Raw genomic sequence first — 25,314 nt, 5'->3', positions numbered from 1 at the left:
CAACTCACCTCTCTCCAACTCACTCAAACTCACCATTACTTTCTCCGACGAAGGTCGCCGGAACAGACCGACTCCGGCGAAGGAAAACCCCCTTCGTCGAAGTTTTTAGAGAGAGAGAGAAATGAGAGAAAAAAAATTTGAAGGTCGCTTGCCGGAAAATTTTCCGGCCATCGACCTTCGTCGGAGAAGGTAATGGTGAGTTGAAGAAAGAGAGGAGTGAGTTGGAGAGAGAGAGAGGTGAGTTGGATCCTCTCTCTCTCTCTCTCTCCAACTCACCATTACTTTCTCCGACGAAGGTCGCCGGAACAGACCGACTCTGACGAAGGGAAACCCCCTTCACCGGAGTTTTTAGAGAGAGATAGAGATGAGAGAAAAAAAAAAAAATTTTGAAGGTCGCCGGCGGAAAGATTTTGACCGGCGACCTTTGTCGGAGAAGGTAATGGTGAGTTGGAGAGTGAGAGGAGTGAGTTGGAGTGAGAGAAGTGAGTTGGAGAGAGAGAGAGAGAGGTGAGTTGGAAAGAGAGGTGTGATGAAGAGAGATAGAGGTGACGTGGAGAGAGATGTGTGGTGGAAAGGAAAATGAGGTGGAATTAAGGTTTTTTTTTAAGTTTATTTTGCAAAAATATTTAAAGGAATGGTAGTTAGGACATTTACATAAAAAAAAAAGAGCCATAGTTGAATTTACAGAAAATAGGGGCCCATAAAGGAAGCTGGTCACAAAGTAGGGGGCCCAATAGGAATTAACTCAAATCAGAAACAAAGTTAGAGAAATAAAAAGGGAAAAACATTCAAAACCCTAGAGATCATCAAACAAAATCTCTTGAAGCTCTTAATACATCTTTCATGGGAGGTTCAAAGCAAGTTTCTTCATCCATTAATCATCCCCAAGAGAGGTAAACACATTATAAACCTTATAAATCAGTTAATTTTGAGCCTTAAAACATATTAGGTTTGTTCTCTATGTTTTTCGAGTTTAGTGATTCGCATAAAACAAAACTTTGGAGAAGAAGATGAAGAAAAAAAAAGAAACACTTGGAAAGGAGTTTAAGGTTTTGATCCCTAAAGATTTTATTTAAGTTTATAAAAGTTCTTTCTAAATTCTTTTATAGGATCTTCTAAAAATTAAATTTTTTAACTCCCAAAATTGGAAGACCTATAGCAACAAATAGAAAAAAAAAGTAAATCTCAGTTGACTAATTGTAAAAATTTTTTGTTCCCCGAAGATTGTTCTTTATTCCCCAAAGTCGCAGCCAAATAATTTTTTTTTTATGTTATGACAATTTATAAATTACATTATTAAGATTATTAAAATTAACAAAATAAATAGTATATCATGTCATTGAGAAGTTTTTCCTAATTATTTTTCAAGATTAGCAAAATTTCACTTGTTAAGTACTATTTTTCGACTACTTCCCAAATGCTCCCTAGTTTATGAGTTTTATGCATGACTCTCTATACCTTTTTTGCAAATTCAAGTTGACCTCCTCGTTTAATTTTCCACCAATTGTCTGTTATTATGTTTGAATGTGTCAATGCCATTACCCATTTCTTCTTCTTAGCGACCTCTCTATTTTTTTTCTGCTTTTTTTTTCGTGCACCGTCGATGTTTCTTAGATGAATAAGACAAAGGTAAGAAACAATTAGTCTTCACTTCTACTTGAAACCAAAGGGACCTTTTCCTCTGTTCTGACGAAGAAGATATTTCTAATCATTTCTTTTCCTCTTTGAAGAGATTCTTTCCTGCAAAGAGAAATACCACTTATCACTAACATAGTGAATGCTATGTCGTAGAGAGTAAAGAAGATAGATAGAGAAAATGCGCAATTTTGATGGATAAAAAAAGTGACTAACAATTTACGAATGCAAAGTAAAAAAATTAGTGTCAAATGAATATATGACAAAAGATACGCAATCAAATGGAGATTTTTGTTATAAATTATGGAGAGATTTGTTGTTTGGACCCCCTTTCGTATGATTGACTTGCTGTTTGGACTTTTTTTTTTCAGAGTTACACTTTGGACCCCCTTTTGACGGGATCACTCGGGAATATTCCGTTTCTACAATGATACTTTAACTAATTCCCAGTTTACCCTTCTTATATAATTAATATTGCACTTTTGACTCCCTAATTTATTTGACTCATCTTCTTCTTCTTCTATCTTTAACCTATCTTCTTCCTTATAAACCCTAATCACTTAATCACCCGACTGAGATAATAAATTTATGGGTTATTTCCCAAATGGCCCCCAACTTTGTGACCAGCTTCCTGCCTAGCCCCCTACTTTAGCAAATAATCCCGTATGGCCCACTTTTTTCGTTATCTTTAAATGTCCGTTACTCTCTCTCCTCCATCTCATTTTCTCTCTCTGCCAAGTCACCTATCACGCCACATCATCATCTTCTGCGGCAGGGGTCGCCGGGCGGCCAAATTTCCGGTCGGCGACCTTCAAATATTAATTTTTTTTTAATTTTCTCTCTCCTCTCTCTCTCTCTAGAAAAAATTCAAGGTCTGTTCGTGAGCAGATGTAGGTCTAGCGCCGGCGAAGGGAAACCCTTCGCCGGAGTTTTTAGAGAGAGAGAAGGTGAGGAAAAAAAAAACTTGAAAAAGAACTGTACTTTGGAAAAGTGGAATGTTGATTTTCTAGTCAATGCATTGAAAATACAAATAAAAACCGTTCAAATAGAGTCCATGAGAAAAATTAGTCACAAAACTAGGATGTCGTATGAGTATTTAGCATAAATTAGGCGTCGCAAGAAATTAGTCAGAAACTAGGGGATAACTAAAAAATAACCATTTTTTTTTTGTTATTTTTGCCTCCTCCAAACTTCTTAATCCAAATACATAACAAACCCAATTCTATGTCCACCACCCTTTGGTGTAACGGTTGGACACCCCTCTTAAGACCATGAGGTCGTGGGATCGAGTCTCGGTGGAAGCAGTTACCATCAAGATTTATCCTATGTAATGTAGGCTATGAATAATGTAATAATTTGTCGGGCTTTAGGCCTCTTCGTTGTCGGGCTTTAGGCCTCTTTCAGTCTCAGTTTAAAGTAGGCGGTTATCGTGCTCATTACATCTCTATGATGCATCAATGACTTGTAACGACTAACGTAAACCGTAGTCGAATTCTCAAAAAAACAAACCCAATTCTACCAAAGGTGAAAAGTTCGAGGAGATATGATAAGATAAAAAAAACTGTTCAAGTAAGTCTGAAACGTGTACAAAGTATGCAGAAGAAACGGCTTTCATACTAAAAACTGGGTGTCCATCCTGCCAGTTTTTCTCCAGAAGTAATAAGATGAGATGGTTTTTTGTAATATTATTCGTAAAAGTTAGCCACATTAGTTTGGTTACAAATCAAATTCTTGTTTTTATTAGATAAAGCAAGAGTGAATTGAGGTCCCTTTTCTTCTTCCCTTGTGTTAAAACACTAGCTAGACCCACTATTTCTTTTGTCATTATCTTTCTCTTCTTCTCCTCCTCTTTAAATTCTCATAATCCTCAACCCCATGTCACCCATCCTTCCTCTTTTATCTCTCTAGTTTTCTTCTTCTTGTTCTTGGTCAATATTGTTTCAATAATGAAGTATTCTCTCCGGTCAGTTGACCTAGTAGTAGTAGTTTTACTACTAGTGCATTGTTATTCTAGAGATTTGTGTGTGGCTAATGGATCGGAGTTGGGTACAAAAATATGGCCGGAGGAGAGGGTAAGATTTGATACAGGTGGGTTGAGTAGGAAAAGCTTTCCAAAAGGGTTTGTGTTTGGGACGGCAACTTCAGCTTATCAAGTTGAAGGAATGGCTAGTCAAGATGGTCGTGGCCCCAGTATTTGGGATGAATTTGTTAAAACCCCTGGTAATTTATATAACCCATAGTAGTCCTCTAATACTTTTAAGATATTTTTGAATTCCTTAAACACAAACTTTACCACTATTATTAGGAAAATGTCCAAGCCACCGAAAAAAGAGGGCATGAACTTGGGGTGGATTCTAATCCGACGGTTGGATTTACACCACTTTTCTCTCTCTTGATGAAAGAGAATAAGAGTCAACCGTTGGATCTGATATCACATCAAGATTTCAGGCGGCCCTATCATCATTGTTGTTATTATTACACTTTACTCTTTTCGTGATTTTCATTGATTTTTTTTTTGGGAATTAAAGGGGTTATTGCGAATAATGCTACGGGAGAAGTTTCTGTAGATCAATATCATCGTTACAAAGTAAGATCTTTTTGTTTTATTTTTATGGGACTTTTTATGACTCATGTCTGTATAGAAATTCTTTTCTAATTTCCAAATGTTTGAATTAATAATATTAGGACGGGCAGTTTGATTTTTGACTGAATCAATAGAGTAGAGTTGAATTTTATTTTGTTAAAAGTAAAATTAATTTATGGCGTAACAATGATATAAAACTATTAGTATTTTGGCTTAATCATTAGATTCGAGTTGAACTTTGACTTGTTAATAGTAAACATTATTTATGGCGTAAGAATAATGTCAATTGTTAGATAAACTCTTATTTCATTTGGGTCTTGTTAAGTTATTAACAAATAGAGGTTCATCTTTATTAATTGGATTCTTGTTAAAAACAAATTCTTAACTTAAAAATATAGGAGTGGGAACAACTAATGAGGGCAATTGATTTTGACTTGTTAAAGTTAAAAATTAATGGCCTATATCTTTTCTTGGGACACATGTTAGAAGGACTCAAAATAATTTAGTCAATCTTATTTTCCCTTCTTTACTATTTTTATGACTTACCTTGGAGTTTATATAAGTAATTATCTAATATCTCTAAATCAGTGTATAATTAAGATTTCTACTTCTTTAAAGAATTTGTATGTTTGTCAACTGAAGTGTTTGATATGCTTGTGTTCTTACCAAGTTATCTTTTACTAGGGATCACATGATTCCTACTCTTATTGGCCATAGTTATCAAGACCATATAGGCCTAAACAAACCATGTAACTAGAACTACTTATAGTTTATTTAATACATGGAATGAATAAATCTTGAGGAGAAACCACAAACCTCAGGACTCGAGTTTAAGACCTCTCGGTTTTCAGAACGCACAACCATTGGATTACAGACCCTCGAGTGAAATAACTTGTAATCCCATTAGTCAGTACGAATAAACTACATTCTTGAAATTTTCTTTGCAGGAAGATATAAATATCATGAAAAAGCTAAATTTCGATGCTTATCGATTCTCAATCTCATGGTCAAGGATCTTCCCAGGTAAGTTTCAACACTTATTTTAAGGAAACACTTAGATCTTTAGTTAGGTGTTTATAGTATAGTATATGATGAAATTAATTGATGTAGATGGAGCTGGGAAGGTGAATTGGAAGGGTGTTGCTTACTACAATAGACTGATCAACTACATGCTTGAACAAGGCATTACCCCTTATGCAAATCTCTATCACTATGATCTTCCTCAAGCTCTTGAGCTCAAATACAATGGATTGTTGAGTCACAATGTTGTGTAAGTATTCTGTATATATATAGTTCTCATTGAAGACAGTATTCGATTTTTCAGCTCTCAAAGATGATAACATTTAGAGCAAGAGATTAATCTCCGACAAATATGCAGGAAAGATTATGCAGATTTTGCAGATTTTTGTTTCAAGATGTTTGGAGACAGAGTGAAGAATTGGATGACATTCAATGAACCAAGAGTAGTTGCTGCACTTGGGTATGATAATGGAATATTTGCTCCTGGGAGGTGTTCGAAACCATTCGGAAACTGTACAGTTGGGAATTCTGCTACTGAACCATATATCGCAGCTCATAATCTCATCTTATCTCATGCTGCTGGTGTTCAGAGATACCGAGAAAAATATCAGGTAAACAATATAATTCTTTTAGGATAATCCCATATTGGTTGTGGAATGGATGAGTAAGTAGTCGGTTAGCAAGTGTTAAGAGAAAACCTTATACTTGAGTTATATTTTTCGGGTGAGAGAGGCCCAAGGCCGACCTAGCACTGATCTTAGAGAACATGCGATAAAAAAAGTTTCTAGCCCAGTAGTCTATTGGAGTTAAAACCTATGTGTGAGAGAGAGAGAGAGATCATTGTCGGGATAAGCTCACACTGCCCTAGCTTTTGGGGTGAGAGGGACCCAAGACCACCCAACTCATATGCACGTACTCCGTTTCTCATTATCGTTTCTGATTTTTAGTGTATTCTAACTTGAAACAATCTCTGATAACTACGGTTTGGTTTAGAAAATACAAAAAGGAAGGATTGGAATTCTCTTGGATTTTGTTTGGTACGAACCTCTTAACGACACAAAGGCCGATCATCGGGCAGCTCAAAGAGCAAGGGACTTTCATCTTGGATGGTAAGAACCTAACAATCTAACATCATCTTCTTCACTCATCAAAACAAATGCATAACATATTTACTCAGAGAACAATTGATCTTTCATGATTTTTTGTAGGTTTCTTGACCCAATAGTACATGGAGAGTACCCGAAATCGATGCAAAGGATTGTAGCTGAAAGGCTCCCAAAGTTTACAGAAGCAGAGATTAAAATGGTAAAAGGGTCCTTCGATTATATAGGTATTAACCAGTACACTACTTACTACATGTATGATCAACATCTCTCTAAGAATCAACCAAGAGGCTATCAAAGCGAATGGCATTGTGGATTTGCTTGTAAGACTTCAATCCTAACTTCTTTTCGACTCTTAATTATTATTAGGCGAGAACATATAAGAGTTATCATCGTATATTCCTGTTGACATTAACCTTATATCTCTTACCTTTTTTGCATACGTACCTTGCAGTTGCTCGTAATGGCGTGCCAGTTGGACCAAGGGTATGCAAAACTTGTTTTTGTATGGAATATTTGAATCTTAGTACCCACTTCGTATATATGTACATATATAGTTTCACTGACAAGTTTGAGTTTGTAGGCATATTCTTCTTGGCTATATGAGGTACCATGGGGTATGTACAAAGCTTTGACCTATGTTAAGGAGCGTTACGGGAACCCTAATGTGTTTCTATCGGAAAATGGTGAGAGTACTTATCGATATACGCTATAATATGACAACAAGAAGAAAATATGAACTCTTTAGCAAATGTTAATACGGAGTATATTCTTATGATTGAAATTCTTTCTTCGGTTTGATTTATGTAGGAATGGATGATCCTGGTAATCTTACACTTCCTAAAGGATTACATGACACAAGGAGAATCAATTATTATAAGACATACTTGATCCAACTAAAGAAGGTGATCGACGATGGAGCTAATGTTACGGGTTACTTTGCATGGTCTTTACTCGACAACTTCGAATGGCTATCAGGTTACACTTCAAGGTTCGGTATCGTGTATGTCGACTACAAGGATCTCAAGAGGTACCCAAAGATGTCGGCTTATTGGTTCAAAACATTACTTAACCGGAAGAACTAAAGAGAGTATTTATATGCTGTTTTAGGATTAATCTTTTGGTGTTAAAGTGTCAATTTCTTTTTAGTAGGTTGTTAAGTTTCACTTGTTAAGAGATATCAAAACCAGTAATATATAAAAGTTGCATATTAGAGCTTGTTTTCAGCGATTACATATATTCAAATAAATGACTTGTTTAGGCCTTACTTGCTCCAATGTTCGCTTATATTAACCTAAATGAGTACTTGATCAATAATGGAAACCACTCCCATCTTCCTCTGAAACTAGTTTGGAGAGGGAGGAAAAGAAGGTCCTACAGAGACGGGAAGTACGAGATGTCGGGTTTTACACCCTTCTACTAGTGTTTATAGCGGAAATAAGACATCTAATGTCTACACTAGTATTCCCAGGATCACATGCATAAGCCCATAATAATACTAAGTAAAACTAGAAAGATAAATACCTTATTCGCTAGTTTTCCCTCGAACCTTTCCAATTGCTTATGAGAAGACCAAGAGCTTCAAGCGTAGCTCCTCTACTTGGGACACGAGCAATCAACTTGATCTCCCACCTTGTTTTTTAGCTAGCACACCAATGGTGGTTGGAAGAAAAACTCCTTTCTTCTTGACTAGATAGATAGTTAATGGGAATTAGCTCACTTTCTCCTCTCTACTTGATATGGTAGAGTAAGAAAGCTTAGAGAGAAATTTCACACCTTATTCTCTGTCCTAAAAGTGTTTATGTAGAACCCTAATGAGAATACACCTCCTCAAAGATTTCCTAAAACACCGTTTAGAATAAGATTTAAGGAAATAGTCGAAAATAACATCTAATGATATTTTCTCAATTCCCTAATGAGGAGGTGTCCAAACACCATGAAACTTTGCATGCATACTACTGGATATTTCAGAAATCTCCCCTCAAAATTTCAGCCCAATCCGAGCCCTAGAAGTTCCCGAATCGGCTAATGCCCAAAAACCCTGTTTTTGGCCTTTTTGTACTATCTTTGCCTAATTCTCTTTTAGGCCTTTGAGATATGTTTATGGGACATTCCCATTGTTAAATCTCACTCCCACTAGTCATATCCTAGATCAATTTGACACTCTTATGTGTAACCCATTGTAGGATCCGATCGAAGTTAGCCGCGAATTACTTCGTAATTCGACGATCGTAGTTGGTCTCTAGCTACAACTCTACGATCCCTAAATCAATCGGACTTGATGATCTTCCACATCAATTGTCCTATCCGACAAATTGTTCGCATTGTCACCTTGGTCGAAGGACATCTCCTTCAACTCCTTCACGAGAAGCAGAGAAGGTGGAGGGGGGAATCTCCCTAACTCGCCATACAGAGGAAAAGTTCAGAAACCATTTCTTCGGGGTGCAGCATCCTGTCTTTCTAATTTTTGTTTCTCTTTCTAATCTACTTTAGCTCTCTTCAATTATGGTATCTGAGGGAAGACAACAATAATGATGGGGAGGATAAAAGTGAAAAAAAGTTTGCGACGAAGAAGTAACTGATTGGTTAGTTTGAGAGTCAAACTTGTAGTTAGTCGAAATATGAGGCACAAAAAGTAGTTTGCTCACAATAAGGAGCCAAATAGAAATGATCCCTACTTCTGAAGTCTGAACACACAAAATACATATTGGAGTCTGAGAGAGGTGAACATACTGAACAGTCTACACTGAGCAGACCTCCGAGCTATGCACACAACTTCCAAAATTTACAATAGCAACAAGTAAAGTTCTTCCTCAGAAATCTAGTTCTCAATATACCACACCCCTCCAGAAAGACTAAAGATATATTTTATATACTAGAAGGTAGATGTTTTGGGCAAACAAAAATAGTTTCGGTACTACAAAATTTCGTAAGGAAAACAGAAGTCTTCCTCCAAACATACCCTTCTTCTCAAGCCGCTGGCAGAGGGTCATCGGCCGGCCCTATGTCAATGTCAGCGACTCATTTTGGAGAAATTCTCTAGTTCGACGAAGGGGACTGTCGGAAACCAGGCGAAGGTTCCGAAGAGGCCCTCCTCCCTTCTTTGGTTTAAGAGAGAGAGGAAAGAAAAAAAAGGAAGAAGAGATAGGAAGAGGGAATAAGAGAGAGAGAGAGAGAGAGAGAGAGAGAGAGAGAGAGAGAGAGAGAGAGAGAGGAGAATGGTGGTGGCGCCCGAGTGTCATGATGGCATCGTAGTTGATGGTAGCGTTGGTGGTGCTGGGAGGGGAAGATGAAGGAAAGAAGAAACAAAAAATAATATTAAGGGTATGGAGGTGTTTGGAGGAAAAGAAAAGTTAAAAATTTTTTTTTTGTTTCCACCCGAAAGCTTCCTTAAGACTCCTAAGATGTCCCATGTCCCGACCATTACTGCCCTTTGATACCGCGGAAAATTTCTTTGTTTACCCAAAACATTGACCATTAGAAACCGTAGTTTAGGTTTAATATTACAAATATGACACCAACTTTCTGAATACTTATTTACTAAACCAATAAATACTTCAAGTTTCTTATGCTAATGACTAAGAAACCGTATATTATTATTAAGACACTAATAACTAACTATTCAGCTCTAATAACGAACTCCTTCAGAGAATATTTCTTTCAGTTCTTGTGCTGCATTCTACCGCTCTCTAAGCCAGCAAAAGGATCAATTGTAACGTTTATTACTGCTGGTTTTCGTGCAGAAAACGATTCAGCAATTGCAGACTCTAGTTCTTTAGGTGTTCCAACAAGATAACCTTTACCTCCAAAGGCTTCAATTAGGGTATGATATGCTGCACCAGGAACAAATGACGTGGGAGCAGGATCATCTTTGTGAGGGCCTGAAATTTCTTCTTGGTTTCTCCGATCGCCACCATATACACCACCGTTGTTGAAAACAATTACAACGACTGGTAACTGATATCGCACCAATGTCTGCGAATTTCAAAACAAAGACCATAAGACGCAAAAAATGGAATATAAAGGTCTTGATATCTACTTTCTAATGAAAACGAACTCAATATAGGAAAACTGAACAAACTGCTCGTTCTTTAAAAACCCAAATCAAATATCCTAAAACAAATTGAACCAAACTGCTTAAAATCCGGAACACTAAGAGAAGTAATGGAAAAAACACCAAGTCTATCCTCGTTCCTCGAATTGCAAAACTTAAATCCATTCGCTATTACCAAATTTTACCCGAGTCTAATCAATTTCTTGCCCTGCCACCGGATAAGAGGATCACCTCTCTGGGCATGAATAACTAACTGCTCGTATAACGGCATTAAACTACAAATAAAAAAAGAAACACAATAGGAGCTAACCACAAGGGGTTGTTTACTATCTCTAAGAATCAAAGAGACGTGGGAAGACGTGAAATTACACGGAAATAGCTAGAATTTGTATGTGGAAAACCATGAAAAATCATTATGTACGAGAGAAATGATGAATATCATCACTCCAACCGGTTGCGAGTCCTCAGGCAAGTTCATTCCAAATTATCATGATTCATTTATACTTAGTACTAGACTACTACGTACTATGATGCATCTCAATGTTAGGTATACTTAGAAATGTGAAATTTGTGTCCTGCCTTATGTTATTTGTATTAGCATAAGGATGTGAATCATACCTCAACTTCCATAGCGCTGAACCCAAAACCAGAATCTCCTTCGACAGCAACCACAAGACGCTCAGGTGATGCTATTGCAGCAGCAATACAATAACCCAAACCAACCCCCATTGTTCCCCAAGTTCCAGCATCCAACCTTGTTCTAGGCTCTGTCTGCACCAAAACAGATCGACCAACATCCATTGTATTTGCACCCTCCGAAACCACAATTGGAGCGGGGCTTCCCTGTGCTACAATTGCATCCCTTATAATTCTCATTGGTGTAAGGAAATTAAACGGTACAACATCCTTCCCTAACTGAATCTCCATCTTTGAAATATTCTCCTTGGCCTTCTTAGAAATCGCTTCCACCCATGGATGGGATTTTCCTAAACAGAAAGGATCATCTTTTATCTCCTTATTAATTATGTCTATAACCTTCTTAGCATCACCAACCAACCCGAGATGAGGTTTTCTGAACTCAATTTCTTCCTTGGAAACATCAATTAAGATAAACTTCACATCTTTCGACCATTTCGGTGGTTCACCAAAATGCAATAACCAGTTTAGCCTAGCACCAACTATAACAGCAACATCACATTGCCCTATAGCGAGAGATCTAGCAGCTGTTGCAGCTAACTCATGCGTATCAGGCAATAACCCTTTCCCCATAGGAGTAGGCAAGAAAGGTATTCCTGTCCTTTCGACAAATCTCTTCAATGAATCTTCAGCTTTAGCATAAGCTGCACCTTTACCAAACACAATCAAAGGTTTCTTTGCATTTCTAATCAAAGAAATAGCTTTCTCAATTTCTAGGGTTCCTAGAGAAGAAGTTTCATTAGTATGTTTTTGTATCTTATTATTATTAGCACTAGTTGTTTCAGCTAAATCCAAAAGCTTAATAGCTTCAGATTCAGAAATTGTCTGATGAAGAACATCAGTAGGGAAATCAAGATAACATCCACCAGGACGACCTAAAACAGCTTGATTTAAAACATCAAAAACATTTTTAGGGATTTGAGAAATATCAGTGGATTTAGAAGAGAATTTAACAAAAGGTTTAACAGCTTGAATCTGATCTAATTCTTGAAAATCACCTCGACCGAAATCTTTCTGATCACAAGATCCAGAAATCATAACCATTGGCCAAGTATTAATAGAAGCATTAGAAACACCAGCTAATCCATGAACACAACCAGGACCAGAAACAGTGAGAAGAATACCAGGACGACCGGTGAGGTAACCGTAAGCAGAAGCAGCGTAACCGGCAGATTGTTCGTTATGGAAGGCTATGAATCGAATACCAAGTGAAACTGCTTTGTTTGCTAGAGAAGTTACAGGGATACCAACAACACCAAACATACACTCAACACCAGCACGAACTAGAGATTTAGCTATGAGGAGATTTCCATCGATTAGGGTTTCTGAATTAGGTTTTGATTCGAGGGTTTCGTTATCCGCCATTAGAAAGAGTTTTTAGAGAGAGAGAGAGATGAGTAGGAGTTGGAAATGGAAGTTAGTTATAAATAGGATGGGGATGAAATTGAGGATCGAGAGAGAGAGCAAATGGTTTACGATTTCGTAAGTTATTGTAGTGAGGTGGTGGAGTGGGAAGATGACTCATCTTTCAACGTTAACGGTACCTAAATTTCGGAGTTTGTTTTCTGATCACACTATTAAGAGCACACTGCTTTCAACAAAAAAAAAAAAAAAAAAAAAGAAAGAGCAGACGGGACCAGTGTGGGGCTGGGGCTGCCAATTTCGGAAGCCTTGAATTTTGGGAGTTCCGTGGCTTCTCAATTCCAACGTCGGGATCCCAATCGGAGCTTCCAAAAATCAAAATATTCAATTATTATAATTAAAATTCATTAAAATTTAATAAATAATTAATATTCATACATAATTAAAACAACTAAAATACACTCCCATTCTCCTTTATCCAATTTGAGATCAGACACATCCACCTTTCAAAAAGAGAAGTCCACAAGGAAAAAGAGAAGAAAGCCCCAAGGAAAAGCCCTTGTAGTTGGTAACCTTTTTGAAACAGGAGGTATATCTGAAGAGAAGCCCACAAGGAAAAGAGAAGAAAGCTTCGAGGGAAAGGGGAGAGAAAATTCATGGAAGGGAAAAAATCTTGGGTTGCATGAGAAATTAGGGGGAGTAGTTATTTTGGGAAGATCCTAATCGATTATGTGAAAATGTGCAGCCCTCGTTGATCATGTTGTTGCATGTGTTTTTCCTACTGATAACAGTATTCTAATCTTGATGTTTAAAAAGATCACTGAAGTGGAAAAGATTGGTCTGTCTTTGACCAAGTTATCATCTTCAACTACGGAGCCGTGTGGTTATTTTCTTTGTTAAACAAAGCCCCAAAGTTGCTTTCAAGTCGTCCATTCCAATTTCACCACCACAAGTGACCCCTGGGCCCTGGCTATAAATGAAACTCTTCCTTCAGCGTCCAACCCACTCTTACCTTCCCAGTACAAGGTTCACTAGATGAAACCTGAACCTTTTCAGTTTTCTTTCTAAAATTCTGAAAGTGACAGCCAACCAAAAGAAGGAAAACAATAAAAGCAAGTGTTCAATCAACACATGTTTGCTTATGTATAAGTATTTTAAGGTCATTCAGCATTTTCAGACTTAAGTTTCTTTCATAAAACAGATGCAACTACCACAAAACAACAGAAAAGAAGTACCAACAAAAAAAATTCAAAACAAGATATTGTGAAGTACCAAATCACCTAACATGGGTGAATTTCTCAAAATGCTGGAAACCCTTCATCTTAACTTCAATTATCATTAGGTTTTGGTTGAGACAGCGGCTTATCGGAGGAAGGAGGATCAGATGGAGATGGATTTTCCCCATTTTCAGCAGCCTCAGGAGGTGGATGATCTGGTGATGCAGGAATCTGTTCTTCATTTTCATTGGGTTCAGGATGGAAACTGATAGGGAACTTCGTAACTCGGGGTTTGTCCGTCAAAATGTTTCTCTGGATCTTGTCAATCAATACCTTCTGGGGAGGTTCTTCTCTCAGTTGTTCATCTTCATAGTCGTTGTTCACATAGTATCCTACTCTGATAAATTCTTGTCCCACATAAGAGCAGGTCAACAGCAACACAGTTACACCGATAATATCTTCTTCACGGATCTTAGACGGGTCTGGGGGATCCGCCTGTAATGGAGCCATATAGATTAAGAAAAACAGAAAAAAATAATATTGACAATATGAAAACTGCCACTCGTGTCTACTGATAACTTTTTCATTATAGCCCATAGGTGTGAGTCACGAAACAACAAAGGTTTAAGGATTCTTATTTCCACTTTGAGCACTCTAAGCTTCTTCATGAGAAATGCCAATGTGAATGTTTTTAAGAGGGTTTTTGATTTCTCTAGAGTGGTTATCTACTTTCAAATATACTCTTTTGGAACTTTAAAAACAAGGCAGATGGCCTGGAGATAGATATTTATTTTGAGCATTATGGCACTTTCTTTCCTAAAAGAACAAAGACAAAGAACCCATTTTGATTTGTGTGGAAAACATCTTAGTTAGAAAACGAAAGGTTTGGGGGTTTCTTCCCTAATCCACCACCCGTTTCCATCTAAGCGAAATAGTAAATTGAATATTTTCAATCCAGTTCTGCTTCCACTTGAGATTTCATAAAATAGTAATAAGCAGGTCTACTCCATATTACATATAATAGTCCTGGAAGTTCCAACTAAGCAACTCGAACAATCTCAATACAAAATTAAGTTTCATGAGTCATTGTGCTATAGGGGATTACCTGAAAAACAAACCGATAGTTGCCCACATTTACTGGCCCAACAAGCACGCTCTCTAAGAGTTGGTCGTAAGTTTCATCTTCTGCAGATCCTACATAAATGAGTTTCCATTCCAGATCTGTAACATAATGACAAGAAAAATATAAATGTCATAACCAGATATAGAAACATAACTACGTAAATAAAGCAACAAAAAGGAAAAATCTCAAGCTTGGAGATCAACTGGCAATCAAAAACTAAGATAACATGAAATACTCTTACCTGACATACTGGTATCATAAGAGAATCAGAATTTTTATCTAAACAGATCCTGAGCCTAGGATTAAAATAGATAAGGTTTTGAAAAATTCAATATTCAGATGTGCGGACAAAGTAAATACTAATAAAAGACACGGATTCGTGTTCAAATGATCTACTCCACTATAATTGCTCTCTTAGAACATGAGACTCGAATACCATATACCCAAACACCAACACCAAATAGGATCAACTTTACTAGGTATCGAAACCTCCATCAGCAACAAACCAGAAACCATCAGTATAGATTCACTATTTCGCTTTAAAACTTAGGCAATAAACACCTCTTGTGTACAAGATACATTTAATGGTACTAATCGGCCTTCGTATTAAATAGTGTTACTGCTAAGTTAGACCTCATTACGAAAGACCAATTTTTGAAAAAATTTACAGGTGAAAACAAAATAGAGTGAAGTTTACAAGTTAGTAAACTAAACAAGGGCCATTCGTGTACATAAAGAACATACTGCATGGTGCTAGAGTACTATTCTAATGTACTGACACGAACTTATGAACACCCAAAATATGCATAAAATTATAACATGTTAGCCATTGAAGCGATTAACGTTAGTATGTCAGAAGTATGCAACAAGAAATCCCGAAAAAGTGCTAATAACGAGAAAACCTGTTACATGAAATGTAGGAATGTTAAATAAAAAATCCAAATGGAGAGATGGAAAAATATAAGCAAAAGCAAACTGATGTCTCATAAAAAATATTGAGCTACTAGGTTTTGAAAATTCTGAGCCTATCTAATAGGAACTTAGCAAGTCCTCTAACACCATTTTGACGTTGATGATAATGGAGTCATTTGTGTTAAACACAAACGCTCTAACCACAAGATTATTCAATGTATCTCTACAGATCATGAATACCATGTGGTCTCCTCTATTTACAAATGAATAAGTACTGAAAATTGGATGCTAGTATGAATTACATCCAAACCTCATACCCTATATTCTAAAAGTGTCGGGCGATCTCCTTCGTCAAACAAGATAGGACTAAAAGCCTCTATAAGAACCCATTTAGTTCTACCATCAATATCATGGACCAAACATAAAAAGATAAATCTCTCTGGACTCCTTATTCTCTGTATGTACATGGCAACGGCAATTTGTCTAGCTATTTTTTTTGTCGATGCAACTCCTAATATATCCCTCGCACTTCCTACTCCTAAGTCTCTGTAAAACTGTGGAAAAAAAATCATATCCCCATATACTAATATAGTGTTACTGTTACCCGTTAAATGAAAGCCTCAAGTCTAAAGCAACATGAACAGGTAAAGGATATCAGAATTGAACTAATCATGACCAATGAACTTTGATTTCTGCAGAAAATCACAACAGGACTCTGCATACTGAATTTTATTTAGATGGCAGTCAAAACCGAGTATTTCGTTCAAATGAAATATCTCAAAATTTAATAGCATTCTTCTTACAGCATCCTCAAATAACATTACTAAAATTTATTATGGAGCACATCTACGAGTACTTCGAAAAAATGCAAACTATGCCTGATTAATGAGTACAGCTCGAGATTTTGGTAAGACCTAGTCCCAAGGTGATCGGCAAAACATAACAAATGATTTGTTTCACTCATTAAAATACCTACTACTCGTCAAAACCTGGGTCATGGATCTAAACCCAAGTCATGGATCCAAATAAAAATAGATCTCTTTGCATGTAACAACAAATAATGCAAGACTCTAAAGCCAACTCGCCAAAATGCAAGACCAAACAAGAACTTTAAAGCTAAATCCATCAAGAAAATAAAAAACAAGTAACTTCAAAGTGAAACATGAAGGTTCAAAAAGCATAAAATTAATACGAAAAACCTTCAAGTCAACGCTAAAGCAAAATATCAAATAGATACCATTTTATGAAAAGCAATTTTACAGACAAAACAAGATCAGCCTGCCATTTAGAAAACTGAATGAAAGATTGGCCATTTAGAAAACTGAATGAAAGATTGGCCATTTACTTTTTATTACACAGTAAAACCTATGCAGATAGCGTATAAAAGATGGTAATATGACTACGGATTTTTCAATTACCAAAAAGTGCTAAGAATATAAAGCCATTCTCAGAGACAGACCCATGGAGGTTAAAATGGTTAACAATATAGCCAGAGGACTCTATTCTATAGGATGCGATGCAGGAATTAGGTGGTCTTGTTATCTTACACAGATTTTGCCTACATTTGGGGGGGGGGGGGGGGGGGGGGGGGCATTAACAGACAATACGTGATTACAGATTTTCTTATTCTGACACTGCGCTACTGTTCTCCTTTTTGTTTAATCTGGCTCAGCACTCCGCATTTGGAGTGTGCGTAAATCCAAATTTTTCTTATTCTGACACTGTACTTGACCATATTCGTACTACTATTCCATTAATAAACAAGAACTTCGGAGCTAAATCCATCCAGATAATCAGAAAAGGTAACTTCAATTTTGTCATCTAAAATGAAACATAAAGGCGCAAAAGCAAAAAAAGAACAATGAGAAACATTTCATGGAAGGCAGTGATAGAAAGCCCAAAACAAGATCTTCTTGCCATTTTAAGGACTCAATGAGAGATTGTCCATTTACTTCATATCACGAAGTAAAAGCTATAGAAATAGTGTGTAAAAGATGGAATAATATGATGCAGATTTCCTTATATCCAAATAGCGCTGAGAATATGGAATAACACAAACACAAATTTTTCTATCCAGTTATGAGAAATTCCAACTTCCAAGGACGCCAAAAGGGAACTAAGGGTTTTCTACACTTCAACGTAGCTGTCAATATTATGTGCCAAAACAATGGAGGCTGGACGGCTGGACCAATCAAAAGGTCCACGGTATCCGACAAGTTAAATTTCCAATGCACCTGATCTTCATTATATCTAAAACAAGTCTGTCTATAATTAGTTTGCATATACTCTAACCCCAAACGAATACTATATCTAAAACAAGTATAACTATAATTAGCATATAATATAACCCCAAACGACTATGCCCAGACTATTTACTCAGAGATCAAACTTTTGTTTTGGAATCTTTACTCTGCAACTATGTGGAACAAGAGATGTGGAAGGCATAGAGGAAGAGGGTGATAATCTAAGGTATTCAGAGAAGTTTTCAGTATTAGGATCGCCCCAAAATATCCTGTTTTAACAATTTCATGAGCGGGAACAAAGGTTTCAGGTAATCAAGGGTTTAAGACTGACTACCTGAAGCAGTTATTAAAGATAGAATTTACATAAAGACCAATCTTCTTTTCTTTAAATCAATTGCTAACCCTAGCATCATCCGTTTCCCATGATTTTTAATCTACCGTCTTTTGAGTTGAAGATTAAGTCCAGAAAAGAAACCCAAAATCAAACATGAACACCTTTAACCCTAAAAGTAATCAATAAAATCATAAATAGGTAAACAAAAAACACAAAAGAGAGAAAGGGAGAGGGAGATGAAGAAAGTTACCGTCTTTAAGAGGAATCAGGCATTCGTAAGAAATCTCGAACTGAAAGGGGTTAAGAAACGCCGAAGGATTATCTAAGACAGTGACGTTCGTTATGTTGACGGCACTCATTTTCTTCAGTAATCGAAGAGAGAAATATCAAATGAAATGGTCTCAGTACTTGAAAGCTCAATCAAAACCCTAGATGGCAAAACCCTCATCTGAAAACTAAGAAACCCTAGTTTTCGCAAATTGAAGATCAAGAGAGGAGCGGAAAATAAAAGAAACGAAAAATGGTTTGTTTTTCGCCGCTATCGGTTTTAATCGACCTCGATACTTCTACTTATATTGGGCAGAAATTGCCAACCGGCAGTAGTCGGTGAGGAGTAATGGGAGGGAACCTTAAAACTAAGAAATGGCGGGAGATTTTGAATACTTTCACCCAAGAGAAAGGGTTGTCAAGGTTTTCCGGTCACTTGAAGATCTCATTGGGCATTTATTATTGGATTATTTCTAAAATGACCCACTAGTTTATGACCAGGTCCTATGTAACCCTCTAGTTTATTGAAAATATCTAGATGAATCTCTTGTACTCTTGTAGATTTCAACGCATTGACTAAAAAGTCAGATTTTTTCTTTTCAAACCTATCCTATTTTGTCTTTTTCTTCTTTATTTTTTATTGAGTTCTTTATCTCTTCACGTTTTATATCATTCTTCTTCTTCTTCTTCACCTCCATTAATGGAGGTAATCATTTTCTTTTTTCTTTTTTCTTCTTGTTCTCTCTCTCTCAAAAGAGTAATGTTAATGAAGGTCCTCCAAAAAAATTAAAAATATTTTTTTATATAAAAACGAAAAATAGTTGGTAGTCCATCGTCCAAACGCGATCACCAAGATAAACTTCGTGACGAGATTTTCTCAATCTTAGAGAGAGAAAGCGCACCCATTTCGTATTAGAAAGAAAATCATTTATGTTCCCACATGAGATAAATCTTGATGGGAAACTGTTTCCACCAAGACTCGATCCCACGACCTCATGGGCTTAAAAGGAGTGTCCGCCCGTTACACCAAAGGGTGGTGGACTCTCTGTTTGTAAGTTAATGTTACATTCATGAATTGGGCGTCTCCATATCTCACGCTTATATTACTTGCAGCACCAACAAATCTCAAAATCTTAAAGAAACTTGACAGTGAGAAAGTTTAATTAAAGTGTATTCAACACTTCTTTATTTCTCACTTTCTTCTTCAACTACCTTGGTAATAAAGGGATTTCGAGATCTGATTTGTACTTTTATTGTGTTTTTGCCATCTTCTTGAACGATTTCTTGTACTGATATGTAATTTGAAAAGAATATTAATATATCGTTTTGATCTTCAAATTCCGACCAGATCTGATTTTGAAAATGGTTGAAGAATGTCGAGGCAAATCTCTAGAAGAGCATCTTCTTTACGCGAATAACTAGGGAATTTTCGGTAGTCCAACAACCCTCAATCTATGATCCAAATGTTACTGAGATTTACTTCTAAAAGTACTAGCTTCTTCAGTAAAACCAGCAGGTCAGAAATCCCTAGCCGCTTCATCATCAAACATCGTATCATCAACAAATTTTCTCTCTACTCCACCAATTACTTTACATGAATCAGTTGATGATCGCTTAAGATGAATTTCCATTCCAACCTCTGAGTCACCATTAAAATCAGTACATCCGGTGACGATTAATGAAAATTTTAGATAGAGCGGAGGGGAAAAATGGTTTGCCATTAATGGTAAACTTAGGTGATCTTTTAGTTCGTGGTTCTTTTAGGGAACCATTTCGATAACCCAACCTAAAAGATTGAGGGTACTTTCTAATGGTGACTCTGAGGTTGGAATGATATTTCAATGGTATACCACTCAAAAGAAAAATCAGAGATATACAGGCGGAGTAGTCTTTTAGGGTACTGGTGGTTGGGTGATCTTTTAGGTCGTAGTAGTTTCTCTGAAATTTAAGTATAGTATTTTCAATGGTATACTCAACATAGGTCTTTGGAGCAAGAGAGAGAGAGAGAAGAATTAAAAAATAACATTTTAATATGAAATGGGAGAAAAATGGAAACCTCCATTAATGGAGGTCCAAAAAAGAAGAAGAAGGATATAAAATGTAAAGAGATAAAGATAAAGGATTTATCCAGAAATAAAGAAGGAAAAGACAAAAAAAGGGTAATTTAGGAAAAATAAAACTTAATTTTGAGTCAATAGATTGAAAACTAAAAAAAGTGGTCATCTGAATATTTTTATTAAACTAAGAGACTATGCGGGAAGCTGATCATAAATTAAGAGGCCATTTGAGAAATAATCCTTTATTATTAGGTTTACAATTATGAGAAAATTATTTGATTTACTAATAGACCCTAACTTTGTCAAATAAATTCTTTGACCTCCAAAATTTCCTTTTTGAAGGTATGAACTAATACTAAAAAGAGAAGTGACAGAGGGTGGGTTGTAAGGTTAGATATCACGATATATATAGATATATATATATATATGCCTCTTGATTTTGAATCAAATCATTGTACGAGATCGTTCTGACATTAGTTAGGTTTATGGATCAGTGAAGCATATTCCTTTTACGTACTCTTTTACAAATTTAACATTTTCGTCAATAATTAATGACTACGTTACAACTTCACACAGAAGTTCATCAAACAACTCTCTAGGTCCACGGCAAGAAGATCATTAAGAATCTTACACTTTTACGCCACTTGTGTTGCAGTTTTTACAAATTTAACGTTATCGTTAGTAATTAAAGAGTACGTCACAAGTTCACACAGAAGTTCATCGAACAACTCTCTTGTCCACGACAAGAAGATCATTAAGAATCTTACACTTTTACGCCACTGTGTTAGAACTTTTATCTTCAGTTCCTCGTTAGCTTTTAGGTATCTTTTTTTCTTTAATACAGTAACATTAATGTTACCATCAATCACCACCTACCACTCCCACCACCACACCCATGACTCAACCACCACCACCACAGCGCCACACGTCTACACCCCATAACTCAACCACCACGACCACCATACCCTAAAACATAACTACCACGACCCCCATATTATATGATTCAACCTCCTCTGCCACCACCATCTCCATTCCTCAACCACCACCATTATCACCGCCATCATACTCCACAACGCATCATCATATACTCATAATACTAAAAAAAAACTATATTTTTATAGACATGTAAAATCTCCTTCAACAGCTAAAGTTCGAACGATATGTTAATGGATATGTCACAGACAACATGTTTAATCCAGGACTGTATAAAAGATGCCCTAGGGTTTTACTATAAATATTTTTCTTTTTAATGAAAAGATATTAAAAAGAAGTATTTGTTAGGTAAACCCTTTCACAATTCAAGAAGACACCTTTTGAGTTGATTGAGCTTGTGGCAATTATGACTACCCTTTAACAATTCAATAATACGGAAGGATGTTGAAAAACAAGTTGATTACGCAGAAAAGTTACAAAGTTTAATGGTATAGACAGTGAGACAAAGGATTTGAGAGTTACTATTTGGTAGTGATGCTTATTAGCTGGGTCAAGTTTCACGTCGGCCCAATCGACCCGGGCTGAAATAGTGTCTGGTCGGACCTAGGGGCGAGAATCGGGCACAAATGCTCGGTCTCAGACACTCAATGTGTCGGGTCGGGCCCATTGGGCTCTCAAATTAAGAGTACACCAAAAAACATCAGGCTCATCGGGTAGTGCTTTCATATCGGCCACTTGTCCAGCATCCGCTAACAAACACGGGTCGATTCAGGTTTCATGTTTGTCGGGTATCGGGTAGCCCATCAAAATAAAAATATTTAGAAGTAAAAAGAAATAGAAGAAATAAAATTACTTCATTATAAAAACTCAGAGGTAACAAAAATACACATATAAGGTTTGTAAGCTGCTAATATTTAACAAAAATACAATTAAAAGGTTTGTAAGCTGCTAATATTTAACAAAAATACATATGTAAATATGTAATACTTAAGAAAAGTGTGAAGTCAAAAGTCTCTGGATCTTCGGTTTAAGCTTGACTATTGGGCTGAGGCTGGATGGAAATGGAGGGCTGGCTGGAGTTACTGCTAGGAGGTAGGCATGTTTCAGGGAACCATCATTCAAAGGATCAAAATGCATCATCTTTACTTCAGTCTTCCACCAATCTTTCAAATATACACAAAACACTCCAACATTTCTCGAGTCAAACTACTGCTGTAATCACCCATAATCCGCTTCCCCAAAGAAAAGGCCGACTCTGATGCAACGGTTGAAATCGAAACAGATAATATATCACGAGCAATCCGAGAGAGAACTGGGTATCGTTTTTCATTTTCTTTCCACCAAGCCAGAATATCAAAGTTTAGAGGATCATCTAAATCAAGCTCAGGCTCGGAATCATACCAAGATATCTCTTTAGATGGAGAGGAGAAAGGATCCCTTCGAGCCCTATTAATAGTTCTCCAAAATGCATTTCGATTAGAGGATTGAGTAGGCTCAGAGAGACCAACTGCTGCAGAAGTTTGAGAAATAGAGACTTTCATCGCATAACTATATTCGGCAAACATCTTGCATAATTTACTAACCATGGCAAGAGATTGAGTTGCGTAACAATGTATAACATGGGCCGACGAGTCGAAACAAGCTTCAAGTTCGGAAAGAACCATGTCAACTTTCTTCTTGATTCTCGAATCAAGAATACACGCAATGCCAAACAGCATAGGGGTCACACCCCAATACTTTAACAAATCTTGCCTCCATTGAGGATATTATTCAGAAAACATAACATGTTGTCTATGCTCTTTAAAAACCATCCCAATATCAACCAAGTACTCAAGAACAGAATTACATGTAACATTGTCCACTCCATAAAAGTGATTGGTTTCATCAAAGAAGGGCTTTAAAAATTTACTAAGCAAATCAGCATGCAACCAATCTTACACAAAAGCATTGACCACATCATGCTAAGGCGGAGAATTTTTCAACATTAGATAGGTGGAATTCCACCCGTGCTTCACATCAAGCTAAAGTTTCTTAGGCACAAAACTAGTAGCCTTGCATAAATTTCTAAATTGAGCATTTTTTTTTTTTTAGAGGAAATAATGTATTCTAAATTTCCTTTCAAGTGTGTAATCATCTCTTTGAATTGAGCGACAATCAATCTATCTCAACCTTTTAATGTGCCCGGTCAAACAGATCTAGGTCGATTTGATCTCTTTGATCAAATAGAATCATATTTTGGTTCTATTTGATCAAAGAAATCAAAGTAGCATATATTTAATACCAAATCTTATATCTGATTTTTTCTTTGTTTAAGATACCAGTTATGTCTCTCATCAGTTTCTTCGAGCACATCTCAACCTTCTAATGTGACAAGATCAAACAGATCTGGTTCGATTTGCTCTCTTTGATCAAATAGACTCATATATTTTGGATTAATTTGAAGAAAGAGATCAAAGTAGCATCTGTTTAGTACCAAATCTTATGTCTGTTTTTTTCTTTTCTTTTAGATAACTGTTATGTCTCTAATCTATTTGATCGAGCACATCTCAACCTTCTAATGTGCCCAATAAAAAAGATCTAACTATATTTGCTATTTTAAATACAAATCTTATATTTTTTTTGTTGGGTGCTTCTAAAGGCACCAGACCAAAAAGTTGTTAGCATCCGCAAATTTTATTGACTCGGGTCAATGACCATTGACCCGAGTTCTCTATAAGCACCGGTTTTTAATGTGGGTGACGTTCACCTTCGTTTGCTTCTTCCATCTTCTTCTTCCAAAACAAAAGGAATCCGAATTAATATTTCTTCCAAAACAAAACCATAGAAAAGAGGGTTTAGATCTCTCTAATCTTTCATTTTTCTTCCAAAAGAAATCCCAATTAATTTTTCTTCCAAAAGAAATCCAGCTAGAGAAAGAATTAAAGTCACACCTATTTTCACAACTAGAGGTTTTAGATCTCTCTAATCTTTCATTTTTCTTTATCAACTACTTTATCTCTCTAGAACCCATTACTTAGTAGAAACCAATTTCAGATTAAACCAAAACATGCAATGAAAGTGAGGAATTCTTATAATAAATCTGAAATATAAGACCAAAATAAGAGAAACAGAACCAAACCCAGGTTGAATTGATGTTGATTTATCTATAGAGAGAGAGAGAGGGAGAGAGAGAGTAAGAGAGAAGAGTCACTTTTAAACTATGAATACTAGTTGCCCACTCAGATTAAGTACATGCAGGATAATAAAAAACTTCTTTATGATTCAATACCCGCTAATATACTGATTCGTTGCTAAAATACGTCGATTGATCTCTGAATCCATTATCAATTATTTGTTGTCTTCATCAATTTTACAGTCACTCATTGACCCACTGCAAGCTGATGCTGATGATCCTGTTGGAATCCATCCTAATTGGTGTTCTTTAGAAGCATCTATGATTGAAATTGGAGGAATTATAGTAATGGGTAAGATGGCGAGGATGATTCTAACAGGATGATTGCATTTGGAGGAAACTGACCATGGACCTGAATGATTGGATTTGGCATCTCTGTTTTCTATGTGGATTGAAATACTCACGGATTGACTAACCCGTGAGTATGTGAAGAGAAACAATTAGCCAATCCGTGATGTCCAATCCGTCTAGTATGTCTTAAGGCATCATTGTTCTGCCCGAAATTCTGGTTGGATTTTGTGAGAAATGGATGGAGGGGTTAGGGTTAACTCCACTTGCCCGGTGCCTACATAGTTAGACGGTGCTAATAGAGAAAGGAGCTG

At 36.5% G+C, this 25,314-nt stretch overlaps 3 protein-coding genes across 3 annotated transcripts; 1 reads left to right on the top strand and 2 right to left on the bottom strand.

Annotated features, from left to right (window-relative positions):
- Positions 1 to 3,137: 3,137 nt before the first annotated feature.
- LOC147543466 (beta-glucosidase 44-like) lies at positions 3,138 to 7,609 on the top strand. The gene is made up of 10 exons (XM_086673665.1): positions 3,138 to 3,855; positions 4,164 to 4,222; positions 5,167 to 5,242; positions 5,330 to 5,489; positions 5,598 to 5,850; positions 6,233 to 6,348; positions 6,448 to 6,665; positions 6,797 to 6,828; positions 6,926 to 7,028; positions 7,153 to 7,609. Exons 1-10 carry the CDS (start codon positions 3,582 to 3,584, stop codon positions 7,425 to 7,427), a joined length of 1,566 nt encoding a protein of 521 aa, XP_086529791.1. The 5' UTR covers positions 3,138 to 3,581; the 3' UTR covers positions 7,428 to 7,609.
- Positions 7,610 to 9,791: 2,182 nt separating this feature from the next.
- On the bottom strand, positions 9,792 to 12,815 carry LOC147543465 (Thiamine pyrophosphate dependent pyruvate decarboxylase family protein). The gene is made up of 2 exons (XM_086673664.1): positions 11,015 to 12,815; positions 9,792 to 10,317 (listed from the first exon to the last, which is right to left on the bottom strand). The coding sequence occupies exons 1-2, from the start codon at positions 12,455 to 12,457 to the stop codon at positions 10,003 to 10,005; spliced, it is 1,758 nt and encodes a 585-aa protein (XP_086529790.1). The 5' UTR covers positions 12,458 to 12,815; the 3' UTR covers positions 9,792 to 10,002.
- Positions 12,816 to 13,561: 746 nt separating this feature from the next.
- On the bottom strand, positions 13,562 to 19,004 carry LOC147543464 (putative histone chaperone ASF1A). The gene is made up of 3 exons (XM_086673663.1): positions 18,534 to 19,004; positions 14,777 to 14,892; positions 13,562 to 14,166 (listed from the first exon to the last, which is right to left on the bottom strand). Exons 1-3 carry the CDS (start codon positions 18,640 to 18,642, stop codon positions 13,783 to 13,785), a joined length of 609 nt encoding a protein of 202 aa, XP_086529789.1. The 5' UTR covers positions 18,643 to 19,004; the 3' UTR covers positions 13,562 to 13,782.
- Positions 19,005 to 25,314: the final 6,310 nt, after the last annotated feature.

The sequence above is a fragment of the Eschscholzia californica genome, unplaced genomic scaffold, assembly GCF_041429995.1.
Source record: "Eschscholzia californica isolate CP2 unplaced genomic scaffold, dmEscCali1.0.p SCAF_4, whole genome shotgun sequence".
NCBI classification, from domain to species: Eukaryota; Viridiplantae; Streptophyta; class Magnoliopsida; order Ranunculales; family Papaveraceae; genus Eschscholzia; species Eschscholzia californica.
This window is presented reverse-complemented; position numbering and strand designations above follow the sequence as displayed.

What these genes read in the sequence shown, in the direction of transcription:
- LOC147543466 (XM_086673665.1), top strand. Translation starts at nt 3,582, where the DNA reads ATGAAGTATTCTCTCCGGTCAGTTGACCTAGTAGTAGTAGTTTTACTA. An exon ending in ATGGTCAAGGATCTTCCCAG is followed by an intron (nt 5,243 to 5,329) that starts GTAAGTTTCAAC and finishes TAATTGATGTAG; the next exon opens with ATGGAGCTGGGAAGGTGAAT. An exon ending in AGGGACTTTCATCTTGGATG is followed by an intron (nt 6,349 to 6,447) that starts GTAAGAACCTAA and finishes GATTTTTTGTAG; the next exon opens with GTTTCTTGACCCAATAGTAC.
- LOC147543465 (XM_086673664.1), bottom strand. Translation starts at nt 12,457, where the DNA reads ATGGCGGATAACGAAACCCTCGAATCAAAACCTAATTCAGAAACCCTA. An exon ending in TCAGCGCTATGGAAGTTGAG is followed by an intron (nt 10,318 to 11,014) that starts GTATGATTCACA and finishes TGAAATTCGCAG; the next exon opens with ACATTGGTGCGATATCAGTT.
- LOC147543464 (XM_086673663.1), bottom strand. Translation starts at nt 18,642, where the DNA reads ATGAGTGCCGTCAACATAACGAACGTCACTGTCTTAGATAATCCTTCG. An exon ending in CCTGATTCCTCTTAAAGACG is followed by an intron (nt 14,893 to 18,533) that starts GTAACTTTCTTC and finishes ATTATGTTACAG; the next exon opens with ATCTGGAATGGAAACTCATT. An exon ending in ACTATCGGTTTGTTTTTCAG is followed by an intron (nt 14,167 to 14,776) that starts GTAATCCCCTAT and finishes GCTCCATTACAG; the next exon opens with GCGGATCCCCCAGACCCGTC.